Source organism: Haliotis cracherodii, unplaced genomic scaffold (genome assembly GCF_022045235.1).
Source record: "Haliotis cracherodii isolate W230 unplaced genomic scaffold, xgHalCrac1.p SCAF_9, whole genome shotgun sequence".
NCBI lineage: Eukaryota > Metazoa > Mollusca > Gastropoda > Lepetellida > Haliotidae > Haliotis > Haliotis cracherodii.
In genome coordinates, this window is record NW_027266343.1 from 16,943,339 (window position 1) to 16,962,201 (window position 18,863).

General features: G+C 36.5%; 1 protein-coding gene across 1 annotated transcript; it reads right to left on the reverse strand.

Annotated features, from left to right (window-relative positions):
* Positions 1-398: 398 nt before the first annotated feature.
* On the reverse strand, positions 399-18,559 carry LOC139452654 (hematopoietically-expressed homeobox protein hhex-like). Its single transcript, XM_071234193.1, has 4 exons — positions 17,899-18,559; positions 3,194-3,381; positions 2,242-2,292; positions 399-1,758 (listed from the first exon to the last, which is right to left on the reverse strand). The coding sequence occupies exons 1-4, from the start codon at positions 18,404-18,406 to the stop codon at positions 1,585-1,587; spliced, it is 921 nt and encodes a 306-aa protein (XP_071090294.1). The 5' UTR covers positions 18,407-18,559; the 3' UTR covers positions 399-1,584.
* Between the last annotated feature and the right edge of the window lie 304 nt (positions 18,560-18,863).

Genomic DNA, 18,863 nt, shown 5'->3' on the forward strand with positions numbered 1-18,863 from the left:
CGTCTAAGACCTGCATCGCTTTTGACATTCCTCCCATATCAAGCTGACACTCTGTCATATAACTGAAATACTGTTCCAAGCGGCGTTAAACCCAGCCCACTTACTCACTCAAGTCGCCACATGGATCACATTTCCTAAGCTCATTCCTGGTTTCCCCAGTTTGGCTGAATACTGTGAAACCGGCGTAAATTCACGCTCCCAAATCCAGATGAACCTCGCGAGACAACGTTTCAGCGGTGACGGCGCAACTCAACAGTGATACAGCGTGACCACTGACCCTTTGCACACGAACCTTCCGAACATAATCATTCGAATGCTATAAAAACAAAGGGTGACTCTAGTAGAGAATTAAGTATCTTTTATTTACATACATTATACATAACTTGCATAGATTTACATTCATACCTTCACATACGACAATGTTAAAGCGGATCGTGTGGTCGTTAAATACCAACGGACACATATAACATTATACCACTGAACAATAATATGTACAAACATGGTAGCGGCAAAAGTTTAACAAAGCCCTGGGTGCAAAGCATTAACAAGACGGCTGAATACGGTAAGTGATTGGCTTATATTTATGTATAAATTAGAATCATAGAGCAGTTGTATACATGCTATAATTGTTTATATTCTGTCTATTTATTGACAAGGCATATTTATTATGGAATGTATTTGATATGATGTATTATTGCAGTTGCGTGTTGCGACAGCACGTCACTTGTTGGCTGACGTTGAGTGGCGTTAAGTGACGTTCAGTGACGTTTTGTGACAATTGCATGTTCGTTAAAGAGATAAACCCTGTTCCTTATCCGAACGTCAGTATCATATAGAATGTCAAATGAAATAATGATGAGGATATTCGTTCTAAGAACGTCACCGCGGCGGATACAGCGTAATAGTGTAAGCCATTTTACACACGGAACCCTTTCAATTATAACACAGTGGGTCCAGGGATCCTAAGAGTTTATTATAAAATTATTGCTTATTTTAGTGTAAATGAGTTCGATACAGTAAATACAGTAAATCCTCGTTAACTCGAAGTACTCGTAGTTCGAGACAAACGTTCTACTTGTATTCGACCGTAGTATCGGAAATTTCTTCTGGCGGAACCTCCAGTTAAAGACTATATCGAATTAAACGAAGTTCGGTTTAACGAGTTTCCTTGTATTATACTGCCTGCATTGCAAGGACACAATTGAATTTTCTCAAAACATTAGATATTCTTGTTTTAGTATAGTTTTCTAATGACCCTATTCAGGATTTGCTATATAAAAATGCACTCCGCGTCTTATTAGTTTCGCTACCTTTTCCTCTGCCGAATGTAGGGCAAGTAACATGTAGCACTTCCGATAGCCTTTCAACTTGGCTTAATTTCTTCCGTAATATGGGCTTCAGCACTTTGAACAGTTTCTCTCAGTGCAATGCACCACCATCTTTGGTTTTTAAGTCACGCGAGAGTTCCTGTCAAGTCACGTGGGCGTCAGCATTTGTCTCACGCGTATGTATTTTTTCAATGAAATATTTCCTTGGCACAATCCCTTTTCAGAAGCGTAATTGCCCTGAGTTAATACCCGTTTCTCATGTTCCTTCAGCCTCGTTTTCCACGTCTATTTCATCCTCAGATTGCTCATCTTCCTCTTCTGACGTCTGGCCCGCCATTTCACAATCGTCTGCGCCACCCTCAGCTGACGTCACTTCCTTTTCTTTGTCTTCCGCCTCGTGTTTCTCGTTATCTTCACTCGTGGGGGTGTCCTGAAAAATGATTGACAAGTGTCATTTAAACGAACTCGAGAAGTAGATCAAAACAGTTAAAGAATTTGAATCATCAGACCGTTGATTGACACGACCGATAGCTTAAAAGTGCTTATGACTGAAACACATTTATGTACCAGTTACGCTCTGTACATGCTGACTGCATGAGTAAATGCATAATTGTCCTCTCACCAAAAAAAATAATAACATCTTTCATATTCCCCTGATCATATCAGTCATCAGATTATATGACCATATACTTCAGTTCAAGAATAAGACGGGTGGCGGGTTATCCTTGTGGTTAAAGCGTTCGTTCGTCACGCCGAAGAGCTGGGTTCGATTCCCAGCATGGGTACAATGTGTGACACCCATTTCTGGTGTCCCCGCCGTGATATTGCTGGAATATTGTTAAAAGAGGCGTAAAACCATACTCACTCATTCACTCACTAACAAATATATTAAACAAGTTGTTTTACTAAATACCTGTTTTAGGCGTCTCCATTTCGCCCGCCGATTCTGGAACCAGGTTTTCACCTACGAAAAAAATAATCGAATTCAGTTTCAAACACGAGATAAATACGCGTCCTGTAGGGTGGCCCAGTCGTCTCAGGAGCCGTGATTCGACGGCAGAAACCTATGATTGTGGGTTCGAATCCCGGTTCGCCCCAATTATGTTTCTAGGTTTGTCAGCACCATACCCGTGCTCGTGGGTTTCACCGAAGTGGCAAACGTCTGAGACCTGCATCACTTCGGGCTTTGCTCCCACAATAAGCTGACACGCCGTGATATAACTACACTACTGTTAAAAGCGGCGTTAAACCCAACTCACTCACTCACTCTCACTTCGGAAATGCTCACACTATTGATCATTCGTTTGTAAGGTTCAGGTATGAAATTATTTTGCTGACATCAACGCAAATGTACATGTTACAAGTAGGTGTATTTGTGTTTTGTTTTCCCTTTTTCAACAAACTAATGAATACAATATGGGATGATTCTAATTGCCCCACAGACTATGGTTGGGGAAATGAAGACATAGACCTCATTATTTAAAAACTGCGGTTAGTGAGTGAGTAACTGTCGCATTCTTAATTCTAAATTACTGGGCAACAGAACGTATACACTTCAAAATTGGATATGACCAAACGATTACAAACGTTATCAAAGCAGACTGAAAACAGTCGCCAAAACACTGAACACGGAAGGTCCAAGACACAACTTTGACACCCGTATCACATACATTACCATCAAAGAACCATTTCGTGTTTGCTTCATTTTTAGCCACTATCAAACATTGGTGTATACCGGCACTTTAAAGAGCATTTAAAAAATGGTAAAATCAGCGACAGACAGGAAAATATTTTTCGCCCAGATATAACACAAACTATACATGTCATAAATAACTAAACTGTTCCAACTAAACACTTTTACACACCTGTCTCTCGGTGAGCTGTAATACTTTGGCAAGCCTCTTCCTCTCCTGTGGAGTTAAGTATTTCTGAGTTTCAAACTTCTTCTCTAGCTCAACGGTCTGTTCGTTTGAAAACCGCACTTGACCGCCTTTTCGTTTATGTATTGGTCTTTGAATGAACGGGTTCCAGAGAAAGGGTGGCTTGGGGCCAACTGAAACAAAACATTATACCTTGAAATCACAGAATATCATGAAAGAAAATGCGTCTAATGTCTTTTATAAATATATTGGTTTATGAATCTCGATAATAAAAATTTGAAAACTTTAATTGAGCATTATTACTTTATAGATCAATAGATCAAAGAAATTTATTGTATAATTGCAATGCTAAAATATCTTTACTAATTGTTTGCATTTCCTAAATATAACCTATAGGGTTCATATTTTCTGATCCATAATTATTTATAGGGAGAACAATAGTTGGAGGTCAAGTTTTTGTAATTTCCTTTGTTAAAACTAGACCCAGTAACTTTTTCCGAATCAGGCGCCAGCGAGACTCATTATAAAAGAACCAGTCTGACAGAGGGTTCACGTTTCACCCAACTCGGAAGGGTCCAAGTAAAACGCTTCAAAGGGAACCTCGTTTTCATTTCCAATACTATTTCCCAAACGACAAGACATTATATAAGGAATTGTAATAAGCATTGTTAATGTGCACCAATTACTACAATATGCGTGCGCCAGTCCTTAAGCAACGAGGAAATATTCTGCCCCCAAGTTCAACGATTTCCTACGCTCTAACTTGGTACTTGTAGGCTTGTTTTGTCAACGGAAGACTGCTCAGCGAGATAAGAAGTAGAATTTGTCTGAAGCATTTTAGTTCCAAGCTCAGAACGTCCAAATGAATCAGATAAAGAGATTTTTAGATTGGATACATGTTATCCTAACATACACATTTTGACTTCTGTGTGTTTAACAAAGATATAGATATAATATTGGGATCAAAAGCAGACTGAAGTGAAGTCTTAAGTGCTCGTTTTGTGTCATTGTAGGCAATACTTTCGTCTTGATCTCAGTCGGAATAGCCTTTCATTTTTATCCTGAACGTTTTGTCATTTTGAATGCTTTCGGGGACGGGTGGGGTGGAGTTGGGTGGGTAATTGGTAATTGTTTTGTTTTGCGTCGATAAGACGATAAGGGACAACATGGTGTACTTGGTTTGTTTTCAGTAAAATGGTTCAAGTAACAAATCAAACTTCTAACGTAAATGAAATGGAATGCATTGTATATTTGATCACACATGCAAAAAAACACGAGAAGAATAAGTGCGTATTTAAAACAGTATACGTCTATGTAGAAACAATGTAAATGTTGCACGAATACCAACATGGCTGCACGTGCACCTATAATATGTATTTACACAAGTGATTGTTGATGTACACATTCGTCCTTGTCAATTATGTGTCGTACATCATATTCATCCTGTCCCTTCTATTCAATCCCACGGTACATTCAGACAATACTTTCGTCTTGATCTCAGTCGGAATAGCCTTTCATTTTTATCCTGAACGTTTTGTCATTTTGAATGATTTAGGGGAAGGGTGGGGTGGAGTTGGGTGGGTAATTGGTAATTGTTTTGTTTTGCGTCGATAAGACGATAAGGGACAACATGGTGTACTTGGTTTGTTTTCAGTAAAATGGTTCAAATAACAAATCAAACTTCTAACGTAAATGAAATGGAATGCATTGTATATGTAATTGTTGATGTACACATTCGTCCTTGTCAATTATGTGTTGTACATCATATTCATCCTGTCCCTTCTATTCAATCCCACGGTACATTCAGACAATCTAAGTGGTTTAATCGATGACATAGGAAGAGACTGAACATACATTATACAACATAAGCAGAATATTTCCTTTATTTTAAAATCATAATCATAATCATAATCACAATGATCATCATCACCATCATCATTGTAAAACTTAACCATAACCCGAAGAGTCAGAGAATGTGTCATAGCAATGTGTCATAGCAATTGGTAAATTTCGTGTCAGGAATAAGTTCACCGAGATGCAAATACCTTGTACATTTCCTTCTTTGATATCATTAACGCTCACTCTGGTCGCGGGTGAAATAAACACTTTAACTAGAGACCCGTGAGCCCTGATAGTACAGGCCATACGTGACAAAACAAACACATTTCACACTAAAATTAGCATCAAGTGTCAATCATCTTGACCGTTTCCTCCGAAATATACATTTTCAAATTGTCATCTGTTTTAATGCAGACTATTTCAAGAGTTACTGTAAGGGCACTCTTATATGCGGAAGGCATTCAATGATAATCAGAAATAAACATGAGTGTTTATGTCATGTACATGTACGCGTGTTACTCTTTGTTCCTTCTTATCATTGCATTGCAGTCCATCTTCTAACAGAAATATACAAGCGTCAATTTCACCCACAGAGTAGACACTTCAGATATGTGCTACCATGATTGTTCCCATATATCGCAAAGTACAGAAACGATTTAATCATTAAACTCTAATTTGAGAAAATTGAACGTAAGTGCTTCTTTAAAAACAGTTGGTGCTACTTAATGTCTGTGGAAGTCACACCCTCTCCATGTGAAACTGGTGTTGGCATATATTGTCATTGTTATCGTTATCATTAATTATGGTTTATTAATAATTCAATATCGTGCAGATGAAATAATTCATACTTCAAGTTCCAGTTTGGTTTTACAATATATCTTTTATTATCTATGATCATATAAAATAATGAATAATCTTTTGAGTGCCGTTTTCCTATAAATGCTTTCGATTTTTTACATATCATGTGCAGGAAACTGCTTGATTTGATTCTAATTCAAAATTGAAATATTTTCTAACATGTAAAATGACCTTTCTATGTTAATTTGCTCTTTAACAGGATGTGTGAATTGTAAAAAAAATCATATTTTTTGTGTTATTTAAAGTTGTTGTGATATCCCTGTGAACAAGATCACAGTATGACATGGTGTTTGGCGAACATAATTCAAAAGATATATAACATATATTGTAAAATTTAAATATTATCTACACATTTCATAACCAAAATCAAACATTAACAAAACTATATAGAATTCGAGTGAAGCAAATATTCCAAATGACTTAGTTTCAGGTTAGTTAATAGTTAATATAGAATTTACTTTATACTAATCGAGATCTAACACCATCGTTTTGCATGCAACCAGCAGAAGGCATACAAGAGCTATTTACCACCTCGGGTTAAAAGTCAGATGTTCTGCAAAACATCTTTTGTTAATAAAACTGATCTTAATATATTCCACATTACAGATTTTGCGAAGTAAACGTGATAACCACACAATAAATGTATTTTGTTTGTTGTTCAACTCCGCGCTCAATAATCATTCAGCTATGCTTCATTTAGTCATGTTTCTGTTGGATTATGATACCCTCTTAATAGCTAAAAATATGAGTCGAGTTTTACGTGTAGTATTAAACTATGATGCACTTTGTCAGTTCCGCACATACAAAAATGGGCACGTGTCTTCCTTATATGGTTTTGGATTCTACCGGGCAACAGTAAATAGGAACTAAAATGAACGCACAAAGCAATGTAAATTTACATTGAAATATCAAATAATGATCAAAATGGAAATACTTGATATTAATGGTTGTGACAGCTGATTGTGCAGTTTTCCGACAAAAGAACACAATCAATTAAAGAGTAATATGATAAGTGTACGCGTGCAGTTCAAAAGTTCGATATTAGATAAAAATCTGAATTCCTTAAGTTTAGTTGTGCGGGCTTACAGGTCTGCAAGAGTTTTCTTCAGACAAAATCAACGTTTGATTGATGTACAGTTCAAGTCAATCAACAGCAGCTCACATCGTCATGAACAACAGTCCCATCTTAAGTATAAAAATCAACTGCATCAAAACACATAATATCCTGCCCCATCACCAGTTTTAAGCAGAGAGTTCTTGTAGCTCTGGAAAGAGTCTTGTCGCTTTTATTTATATTATTGTACATCCGTGGGATTCTCTTTGACGATTTCAAGATTTTCACAATTAAGGTTGTATTTGGTCGTTTTGTAAATGATGTTTGGTTTGTTGGTTCATGTATTTATTTTCAAGGGAACATGTCTCAAAACTTAAAGAATACACTGTTCTGAACTGCTCCCTTAGGACAGAAGCAGTTGGCAGACAGCGACAAAAGGGAAATCATATTATAAATATTAAGTAAGTTTAATGCCAATTATCTGTCGCTTTGAAATACAAATTGATATTGTATCATTAATTTTACGTTTTGTTTTCATATTTACATATGTTTGGGTGAGATTCCGAATTTAGCGCGTGATCAATATGTCAAACACAACACATTGCATATTCAAGCGACCGTACAAAATGTATTTTCATGCACTGAAACACCATCCCTATAATTACTGAAATATTTCCAGGGCGGCGTTGATGATACCCAAGCACAATGATTATGTCCAAGACATGTCTGAAATTAAATGCTGGATATATCACGATTTGTGGATCATACCAAAATTACAGATTTAGCTTGCATCTCATCATGGAGGTATGTTAACTGTTTCCGATGAATATTGAATATATATATTATGTCATAATGTTAAAGAAATTAAATTGACATTCAACCATTATCTCATCATATATATATTTCAAATTCATATCTTATGATGAGATAATGGTTGAATGTCAATTTATATTCTTTAACATTATTACATATATTTCAAATTATGATATTCATATCTTATGATAAGATAATGGTTGAATGTCAATTTATTTTCTTTAATATTATGACATAAACTTACGATATTGATAAGATGTGAAAGTAATACCGTTAACCTAGCTAAAAGGTAGATAATTACATTTATTATCACGTGCACCGTTTATTATAAGCAATGACGATACAATGACGGTACATCGATTAACAATTGTAATATGTTCATCAAAATGTCACAACCTTGGTCAACGCCAAGCGGAAACATTGAGGTTACAAATTCATAGAAAAAACTGAAAAAAATCACTGTAAACATAAAAACGACATTAAACGCAAAATTAAAAGTTCGACTTTTGACATTTACAGTTAAAAATATTTCTTTTGTTAACCTGGACCTAACGTTCTCAATCTAAAATGAATTTGAAAATCATCCAATTCTGTCAAACCATAAAGTTTACATGAAATTTCATTACCTTCACACTATTAACAGACATTGGTCGGCTGCGCTAATCTATGGCTTATCGAGGGCGCCGCCCGACTATCATACCGATAAAAACAATTTGAAAGTTATCCATATAACCCTCCATGTCACCCGCCAAGTGCCATCAATGCAGTCATCTCCTGGGACTTGGCGAGATTGTTTGACGGCGTGTCAAACACCCAGGTACCACACGAACCCCTCCCGATGTTTGTCAATAATGAAAGCGTTTCAGACGTTAAATATCTGGAAAAGGATTGTGTAGACATAAATTTGTACACACAATCATTGTATATAATCCCCAATTGTTCAGTGTATTGATCGTTCTTAGGACACAAGTGGTTTGAATAGTTTTTTTCGTAGCTGGGAGTCGAAGTCTGGAATGACAGATTAATATAAATACAAATAGTGTTTCCCTTGAGAACTGTTTGACAGATATAAATCCATGTATCATAATTATTGCAATGTTTGGTTCGTAATGGATTTGAATGAATGGTATGTGACGCTTTAAAGCAACGCAAAGATTAAGGTCTTTTTACTTGATCGGGGCAACCATGGTTTCAGTGAAACATTTGAATACTGTTTCGACATAAGCAGAAACACTGACAATCTCTTCTTTGGGTTCCAAACCGAAAGCATAGCTTTTTAATAACAATAATCTTCTGTCATATTTGTGTGTTTCACGTGGGTTCTAGGTGGGTTGCACGTCTGTGACCTGCCGCACTTTGGGCTTCTCTACTGCATAAGTCAAGCTGTGAAACTTGAACCCCAACTAACTCACTCACCGCTGTCAGCTGGCGTTATGACGATCTTAAGGTGAACATTGACACACTGATATATTTGTTATGTCCGAACATAACATTAATAACCATGACACAGAAATAACCTTTGGCATAACTATTATTTCGCTTTATGCAGTTTACTTGCAAAGGGATAAACAATTTACTTTGTATCATATTGATAAATTCAAACTATCTTATGTTTGGATGAACATTTTAATACATGCCGTTAAACTAAGCAAAGTGTAATGGTATGGTGGGACATTGGACTATTTTTGTTTTAAATGCCTTTGTTTTCTTCTCGTCCATCAATCGAGAAGAATGAGAGATGGAGGTTTTACGTCTCACTGAGCAATAATACGGTAATATCTCAAATAATGTGTCTCACATATGCTACTCAAAAGAAGTTAAGGAACACATGGATTTTTCATATTACTATAGTTAATCTGTGAATTAGGATATAGATGTCACACTATCATACCTTGCACAAGACACTAATATTATACTGCCTAATACAAAATGGAAATAATATTTACTGCGTCTTTCCCACATGTCAACATTGTACACATTGTACACACTGACTGAAACAAAATCATGAACATCGACGTTTTATAGCAAACTACATAACTCCGGGCTGTCGTGGGTTTACTACTACATCTACTACTACTGATGCTGCCGCTACTGCCACTGCTACTGATGCTGCTGCTGCTACTACTACTATTACCCCTACTACTTCTACCACTACTTCTACTACTACTACAACTGATAATAATAATAATAATAATAATAATAATAATAATAATAATAATAATTGGCAAGATTGAGAAAACATATGGCAAATAGGCAGACCTTTCGCTTTCGAAATGTCACGCTTGCATCCCAAGTACTATGTTGTTCGACTCCCCATTGTTCTCGGTGCCTTAGGTTTGGTACCTCCTAATCTGGAAGAGTACCCGGGTTCGCTACCAGGAATACAGCCCTTCTGACAATCCGTGTAATGCAGAAGTCTGCAGTGTTGGGGAGTCCTCACATTCTCCGAAAAATTCTGGGTGGGTTTGACTAGGCAGCGCTTCCTGGGAGAGGTCCCATTCGCTGTATGGGCTGCGTGTAGAGTGGGCAAGGACCCTGAGCTGATGATGAGCCTAACCAGCCAGACTGTGCCAGGATAACCCAAACTCTCTTTGCTGCATTTTTCTATTTTAATCTGTACATAATGATTATAAAGATGATTAACTGGTTTATTCATCTACCAGTACGCATACAGTTTCGGGCTTTGTTTACACTCTCCGGATGGTTATAGTATATCATAGTCACTTCCAATTCAGTATAAATACATCCGCCAGGAAATCGTAACGCATAATGCATAATGGGGCGGAAGGATTCTAATAGAAGTATCTCATGCATCCTGTTCTTATTATACGTGTGAGGATTCACTAACACCCTGACTGCTGAATGGCCATTTTCGTGGGAAAGACTAGTGGATGTATTCGAAATCATATCTTTGTAAAACCATATTTTCTCTAAAATAACTGCGATCTTCCAATAAATGGACAAAGGACACAACTACCACCTTGTTTGACACCGTGTTGGCAATGTCCAGGATGCATATGATAAAAGTTCCAATACATACATACATACATACATACATACATACATACATACATACATGGGGAATATCTAAGTAAATAGCATACTACTACGGATTCGAGTGCATATATACACACACACACACACACACACACATGCATACATACATACATACATACATACATACATACATACATACATACATACATACATACATACATACATACATACATACATACATACATACATACATACATACATACATACATGCATACATACATACATACATGGGGAATATCTAAGTAAATAGCATACTACTACGGATTCGAGTGCATATATACACACACACACACACACACACACACACACACATGCATACATACATACATACATACATACATACATACATACATACATACATACATACATACATACATACATACATACATACATACATACATACATACATACATACATACATACATGCATACATACATACATACATACATACATACATACATAACATACATAACATACATACATAGGGGAATATCTTAGTAAATAGCATACTACCGTGTTGGCAATGTCCAGGATGCATATGATAAAAGTTCCAATACATACATACATACATACATACATACATACATACATACATACATACATACATACATACATACATACATACATGGGAAATATCTAAGTAAATAGCATACTACTACGGATTTGAGTGCACACACACACACACACACACACACACACACACACACACACACACACACACACACACACACACACACACACACACACACACACACACACACACACATACATACATACATACATAACATACATACATAGGGGAATATCTTAGTAAATAGCATACTACTATGGCTTCTCATAAAGTGTACACACAAATAGTTCTTTACACACGAGCTCGACATACACAGCAGTAGTCTATTGAAGTTGGTAGAATATATGGATTTTTTTTAATAATCAATGTATGAACTACCGTCTTAAATCCTCTTTGATATATACGTAATCGGCTTTCAACAAAACCGTTTTGTCCCAATCGCGGAATGGATGCGCACGCTCCTTTCGCCGACCGTGTGTGCCTCCTTCTGTACCGAATGATCACTGTCGGGTATCACATGGCGTGTGGTATGTTCTTGTTGTCGGTATAAGATTAGTCTCAGCGAGGTATGAAAACAGGAGATATTGTCAACAGTATCATAAACACTTGCCATCTCCTGCATTTCTTTGGATTCATTTTTATCAACGTGTTGTTTATACCAGTAACTTGACTTTAGGTCAGTCCGTCCTTTCGGTTCAATAAGTTACAAAAGGACGCATAATGATATGCATAATCAATAGGAAGCCATTATGTCGTACTGACAGTGTGTAATCTCCTTTAACAATTTACCAATACATAATGAGATCTAAGGTGAATTTCATATGAATTAACTTTTTAACAGACTAATTGCATATTTAGACGCTGGATCACATATTGCAAAAAGCCCGAGGCACAAGAAATACGTGCTAGGCCATAAAGACAGTAGTTATATACCCTTCTCGTGTTAATAATGCATATTGTGTTGACATATGTTTAAAGCAACCTTTTTTAAACCGAGTTCTGTATTCCTGTTGTTTAAACGGTTGACAAGCATAATGTAAATCGATAATGACTCGAACTGAGCAACTCATTAATGACAACATAATTACTTTATGAATATACATTAGTTTACACGGCAGCGTGGTCTATCGGGTTTAAGTGTTAGAATGATGGACATGCATTTAATATCAACAAAGGGTATATAGAAGTACTGCCGGAATTGCCAGACCCAAGAGAATAACTTGCAAAAGGAGTCCAACTCAAGTCTAGAATGATTTGGCAAGACTAGATTGCCCCAGCACTTGGCCTAAAATTAAGGATTGTTCTCAGCTCCATTTGGATTTTTGGATTTTTTATTTTGTAGTTATATGTTTATTAATAAGATAACTTTATTTCTGGGTCTAAATGGCAGTATATTGCCAGTACTGCAAGTCATGTTAATACTACCATACGTTTTTTCAATTCCCCAACAAAACGATACACTGTCGTGGCCTCTTTTCATATAAAAGCGGTATTTGTAAGAACAGATAAAGAACACAATAGCCACCTTGCCTTACACCAATTTGGCAAAATAACGTAATGGAGACGCATACGTAATCGGATTAACTCTGGTACAAGATTGAGTCCATTTAACTACTTGTTGTGTCCAACAATGTCCACTTGAACCTTATCATGGTCTTGAATTCAAACAGTGGTCATCGGTCTGCGGACACGTGAATTGCATGCCTGACCAACATGGCAAAACAAGAACGTTACCTGCGATGACTGGACCCGTATCTCGAGACATCGGTGACTCGTGGCCACATGGCTAAATAGGTAAACAGTGTGGGGCTTGCTTTATTAACTATCAGCAGGTCGGTGATGTTATACAAAACGTAGCGATAAACTCGACAAATTCACAAATTTAACATTGTTTGATTGTTACATGAAACTGTCTTTCATGTAGACGTGCACTATGACGCAAAAACCCGAATGTTTATCTCACGTGGTGATTTGGGGCCCCAGTCCGCTTTTTTCTTACCCATATTTTGATTCTACTGCAATGTCTTACCTATTTGACAATGAAAGATTCCTCTCGTAAATTGGTAGTTACTTTATCATAGACCAGTTAATGGCTGTCTATCCATGTTGGATAGACATGTTGTCATAGAATCTGGTTTGTAACTAATCAACATGGGCATACATATAGGAAATGCTTATTTGGCAATGAAGAATAATTTATCATGACATATGACTCATGTCGGTGTCAATTATCATGAAGGAAGATGTTTATACCTCGTCAAATAGAAAACAATCACGATTTCAGAACACAATGTAAAACAATAGGAATAAAGAGATAATTTAAGATAATTCAAATATTGGTCAGTCGAATGTTTTTGCATAAAGGAATCATTCAAGTATAACAACCATCACTATCATACCAACCATCACTTTGAATACATTTGGTTTCTGTATTCAATACATGCGGGTATTTGTTAGCAAACATTATGTTAAAAAGTGAACAGTCAACGCTCACATTCGTTTATTGCCAACGTTGAACGAGGCGTTGGGTATAAATCAAGTATCCAGGGTGATGTTTCTGGTCGATACGTTGAACGTATCTTAAGTTTACCTTACGAATTTCAACACTGGTAAAGTCATCTGTGGCGTCGTTAGTAGTGTGCACATGACACAGAACACATATATGGATGCTAAATCGTTCAATTGCAAGGCATGGGTTTGTTTTATACAGAAGCTGTTTGCTTCTTATGCTAATCGTGTTTACTAACACTCTTAGCATGTCACGAAATTAAGATGTAATTTATTATACATAACTCTTGACCCATTTTATGGCGTCTGATAACCCTAAATGTTGGAATAGGGAAATATGTCACGTTTGCGATTATTGCACTGTAGTAGTTTGTAGCTAATTATAAGCAACCTAAACCTATTGATATTCTGGTATATAATATATATAAAATATCCGAAGAAAAAAACTAAACTGCCGGGCAAACTTTACATATGAAAATTGGATTTGAGCAAAAATTTACAAACATTATCAAAACGTTACTAAGCTGAAAAAAGTCGCTGAAACACTGCAAACTTATGGTCCAGTACGCATCTATGATATCCGTATCAAATATGTCACCATCGAAAAAACATTTCTTGTTTGTTTCATTTTAACCATTATCAAAAATGGATGTGTACTCTCGTTTGCCCGGCCTTTTGTATTTGGAATTACATTGCAGTGAGGGGACATCGTAATAATCAACGACAAAATGTGTTTTACCTGATCGCTGTATGTATACATTTAATATCAAACTAAAGATTTTAGGGGTGAAATAAATTGATGCCTAATAAGGTTGGGCTCAGAAGATTGTGTAGATATGTATTATCTGTTAAACATTGTTCAGTGTTACGGTTCTCTGTACTATTTGTTCATATATAAGTAAATCTTGCTCTATGTTCGAATTCTTTTGCATTGGTAGAGTAGACTTATATACATTTTGAATATGAAATACCTAAATCATTTCTTCATCAAGGGAAATTTAACGTTTGCAAATATTAATGGCGTTTTGTAAAACATACGTTACTGTATACCGTTGAAATATATCTGTGTTCTTTTTTCACATAATAAATTCGAGATTGGCATAATATGGCCTAATATCAACGACAAAAGGGTGACATGAAATAAAAGTACTGAGAAACTACGCGTGCTAAATATAATAAAATCACTGTATGTGCTTACAATCTCAAAAGGAATTGTTAGAAATAATAATACTTATTCGAATTAAATCATGCCGAAAATAGAATAAACAATTATGAACAGGACCAACCGAAGAGACCGGCAGTGGGGTGAATTTTCTGGCACAAGTAATCAGTGTTCGAGTCAAATACGAACGATAAAGAGCTGTATAATTTTGGATTGAATTTTTTTCAAGGGCTATCAAGAGCCTTGTGCAACTCACGTTTTAAATAGATTTATCACAATTCGAAATGATGGTTTGCAAATTTGTCTAATACGCAAGGAATTACTACAGTCCACAGTCCTCGATTGGGCTGTGTTTGCTGTTTATGTGCAATCGGAGATGCTTTCATACAGGTCCTGATAAGGCACTAGACCCAAAGCAAAGTCAGACAATTTTGTCAAACAATTGTTGGTTGAACGAGGTGTTGGGTGTCACTTCAAAGGAAATGTTATGAAATCAACACAAAATAAACATATCTTTAATAACTCAATATTATGAGCAGTTGAGAGGTTGTCTGGACGTTTAATGGATAAAGTGAATGGGATGGGACACCTGTATTAAAATGATATCTACCCGTATCTGATTTTGTGATATATTGTCGATTTCGTGTGCATGCATATATTATAGATATTCCCCATCTATGTTCAAACTGTGTGTGGTGAATTAAACAAGTTAAGGTTTTACAAAGCAGTTTGTGTTTTATGTTTACATGGTTAAAAAGACATATGATATTGAGAGAAATAATACCAGGGACCATCAACTTAGGTGGAATACTGATTCATTTTTATATTTTCACCAATATTACATTACAAGTTATTTTGTCATTTATTCTGAAAAATGTTTTTGAATAGATAGTTTCATTCATCGAATCTGCATGTTATGTAGTTCATATTTGCAGTGGAGTCTATATTCGGGTTTCTATCTGTATATCGTCGTCATTTCTCTAAGTATTTCAATATAGATTCTAAAGAAAAAAGCACTGCCACATGCGTTCAAATTGACAATTCCTCACTTAAACGTCTTAACTTTCAGGAATTGTAGAAATAAAATATTTTGGACATAATATCAGCTGACATTTTAATTATATATTAATGTTATCATATAATTCTTATCTTCAAAATATTAAATCCAAGTTGTGAATGTTTAGACAAAAAGAGGTATTTATCATTTGCATATGTAATGCAGGCAAAATATAATCACATAAGTTTTAGGTGTATAACGAAATAGAATATGCAGTATAAAAATCGATGGAACAGATAATATCATTTTACTTTAAGGAACTATTAAGTTCCACCTCATCATATTGTGTTCATTGACCTCCCTACACACAAATGCACCTTCTAGTGTTAAAAATCGCAGATTTAATATCAAGATTTCGCTGTGGGAAATTTTTATGTGTCCTTGCTCTGAAATTAATCTCTTATCACTTTGGTGTGAAAAGCAATTTAGCCGGATTTATTTTACGATCGTGCCCGTAAAATAGCGTTATGCGTTGCTTTTCTCTTATTCTTAAAGCTGATATCAAAGACATACCCTGAATTATGAGCTTTGTAGCAAATGAAAGAGTATTTGGAACCCCTATTACCAGAAAGGGGTGTTTGGGGTTAGAACTTAGAATCAGATTGAGGAACGCGCAAGGATCAGAGCAAGGCTATAGAGTGTTGGGGGAGATGAAATTTTATATGCCTTTTCAATTTGCTGGGTGGTTGCTTTTGAGCACAGAGCCGTTTTTCAACCAAGCTATTTTTTAGCTCTTTGTTGTTATTAAAGTTCTCTTCAATAACGATAACATGGTTATGAAAAATACATATATGAACATTAGGATGGAAATGGATAGTTCAAAATGGAAGAATATATACCTTTGGGGTGGATGATGGTCTTTGATATGCCATAGTGGGGGATTCAAGTAGATTGTGAATGCAACATTTAAGATTTCTTAATTATGATTAATAAATTGCATACCGTAAACGGTGATAAATGTAGTTTAAAATATAGATATAATGACTTTAGAAAATATATTATTATTGGAAATAGCTTCATATAATTATTCATGTAGTGTAGATGAACATTACATATTGGCGAACTCCACGAGTCTGTTTCAGGTACATTTTTAATAGCTTACTTTACATAACAGCAAAATGATCAAACATTGTTCGATTATGTCTCCTTGATAAAAAAAAGTCACTACATAAAGTCGTGGTCGGATCACACACTACCCGAGACATTATGCTGTTTTCTCTATGAAACCAGTTACGTCTATATAAATTCAACCGAATGAATAAATATATACAGAGAGTGACTATTTGATCACAAAAAAGTACATGAGATATTTCACAAAGACGTGGGATGATTTACATAACATGCATAGAAAAAACGGGCAAATAAAACACCGGTATGACCTACATTGGAATATATATTGCTCTTGGGGTGGATCGTGACACGCATAAAATATGTCTTTCTCAGGGTTCAGATTTGTCATACTTGTTTGCTCAGGTTATATAGCAAATATGAGAAAGTAGTCAGGTAGATCCTGTGGTTTAACGGGCATTTCAGGATTTCGAATATGTATGTACACCTATGACCATCTTGAGGAGGTTATTTTGTCAAGGTATTTCCGTAAACACATCACGCCGCATTGTCGTGTGATGTGTTCAGTTATCAGAAACCCCGACACCTTCTTCCTTGTTTTAAGGGTACATTGTGTGCATGAAGTGATTATATCCGCATACAGTGTTAGTATATGTGGTACACATCGGTGAGGATGTTCGCAGGTTAACGAAATTGAACTCACCTTTTGAAAACGCATGATGTCTCCCGTCCAACAAGGCATACTCGTGAGCACGATATGGAGGAAAGGGGTACATTTGACTGAGCAGAGTTCCGTTGTAAGCCATTGGCGTTGTGAGGTAACTGTGTGATAGGAGGGAAGGGTCATACACTGCCACGGGCTTGTATAAGTTCGGAGGTGCAATTGTATGTGAAATTGGACTAGATTGCAGAGCAACTGGGTTGATAGGCGTAGGTCTTGCTGGTGCAGAGTTCGACACAGATGAACCAGTCGTATTGCCTAAAATGTCATCAATTCGGAACGATGTCTGTCCCCCTGGTGAAGTGTTGCCGTGGTGTTGTACCCCCGGGGGTGATGTCTGTAGGGTTGGGTACAGCGTTGACAGCCCCCCTGGAAGGATATGGTGATGATGCTGCGCAAGAGGATGCATCATGGCGACGTTGGCAAATGTCGTCTGCAAGTGTCGTCTGCTTCCGTACGAATTTCCAGGGGAAATATTTTCATTAAACATTCACTGAAGTATGTGCCAAAGACGATCCAGATACACAAAAGCACGTTTTGAACGGCCAAGGCAATCACTGAAATGAAATCAAATAATACAGTTCACTCCATTGTTCTACGAACATCGCTCATTAAATTATGTCGCTTAACTGCTCACAATACCCGTTATATCTTCTACTCCTAAATTTCCGTGTTATTAAAGGCCCTTAAGTGACTACATCTCGTCACATGTCGAGACGAAGCCACCACACGGAGGTGGGAGTGGCGATTCGACGCTATCACTGTGAAGTGCTATCGGTAGATGCTTATAGGTCAGCTCGAATAATTAATGGCATCTACCCATGTTCGTTTACCAGGACCTGATTGATGACATACTTTGACATGGACCCCTCACACCCCTGACACTTCAAATATGGACTCTCCCCAAGAGGAAAGGAGCCCGTCGTCAGTAACTGCCCAATTCGTAT

Coding starts and splice junctions, on each gene's coding strand:
- LOC139452654 (XM_071234193.1), bottom strand. CDS start 18,406: ATGTTTAATGAAAATATTTCCCCTGGAAATTCGTACGGAAGCAGACGA. Junction 3,382..17,898: donor ACATCATGCGTTTTCAAAAG/GTGAGTTCAATT, acceptor GTTTTGTTTCAG/TTGGCCCCAAGCCACCCTTT. Junction 1,759..2,241: donor AATGGAGACGCCTAAAACAG/GTATTTAGTAAA, acceptor ATCATTTTTCAG/GACACCCCCACGAGTGAAGA.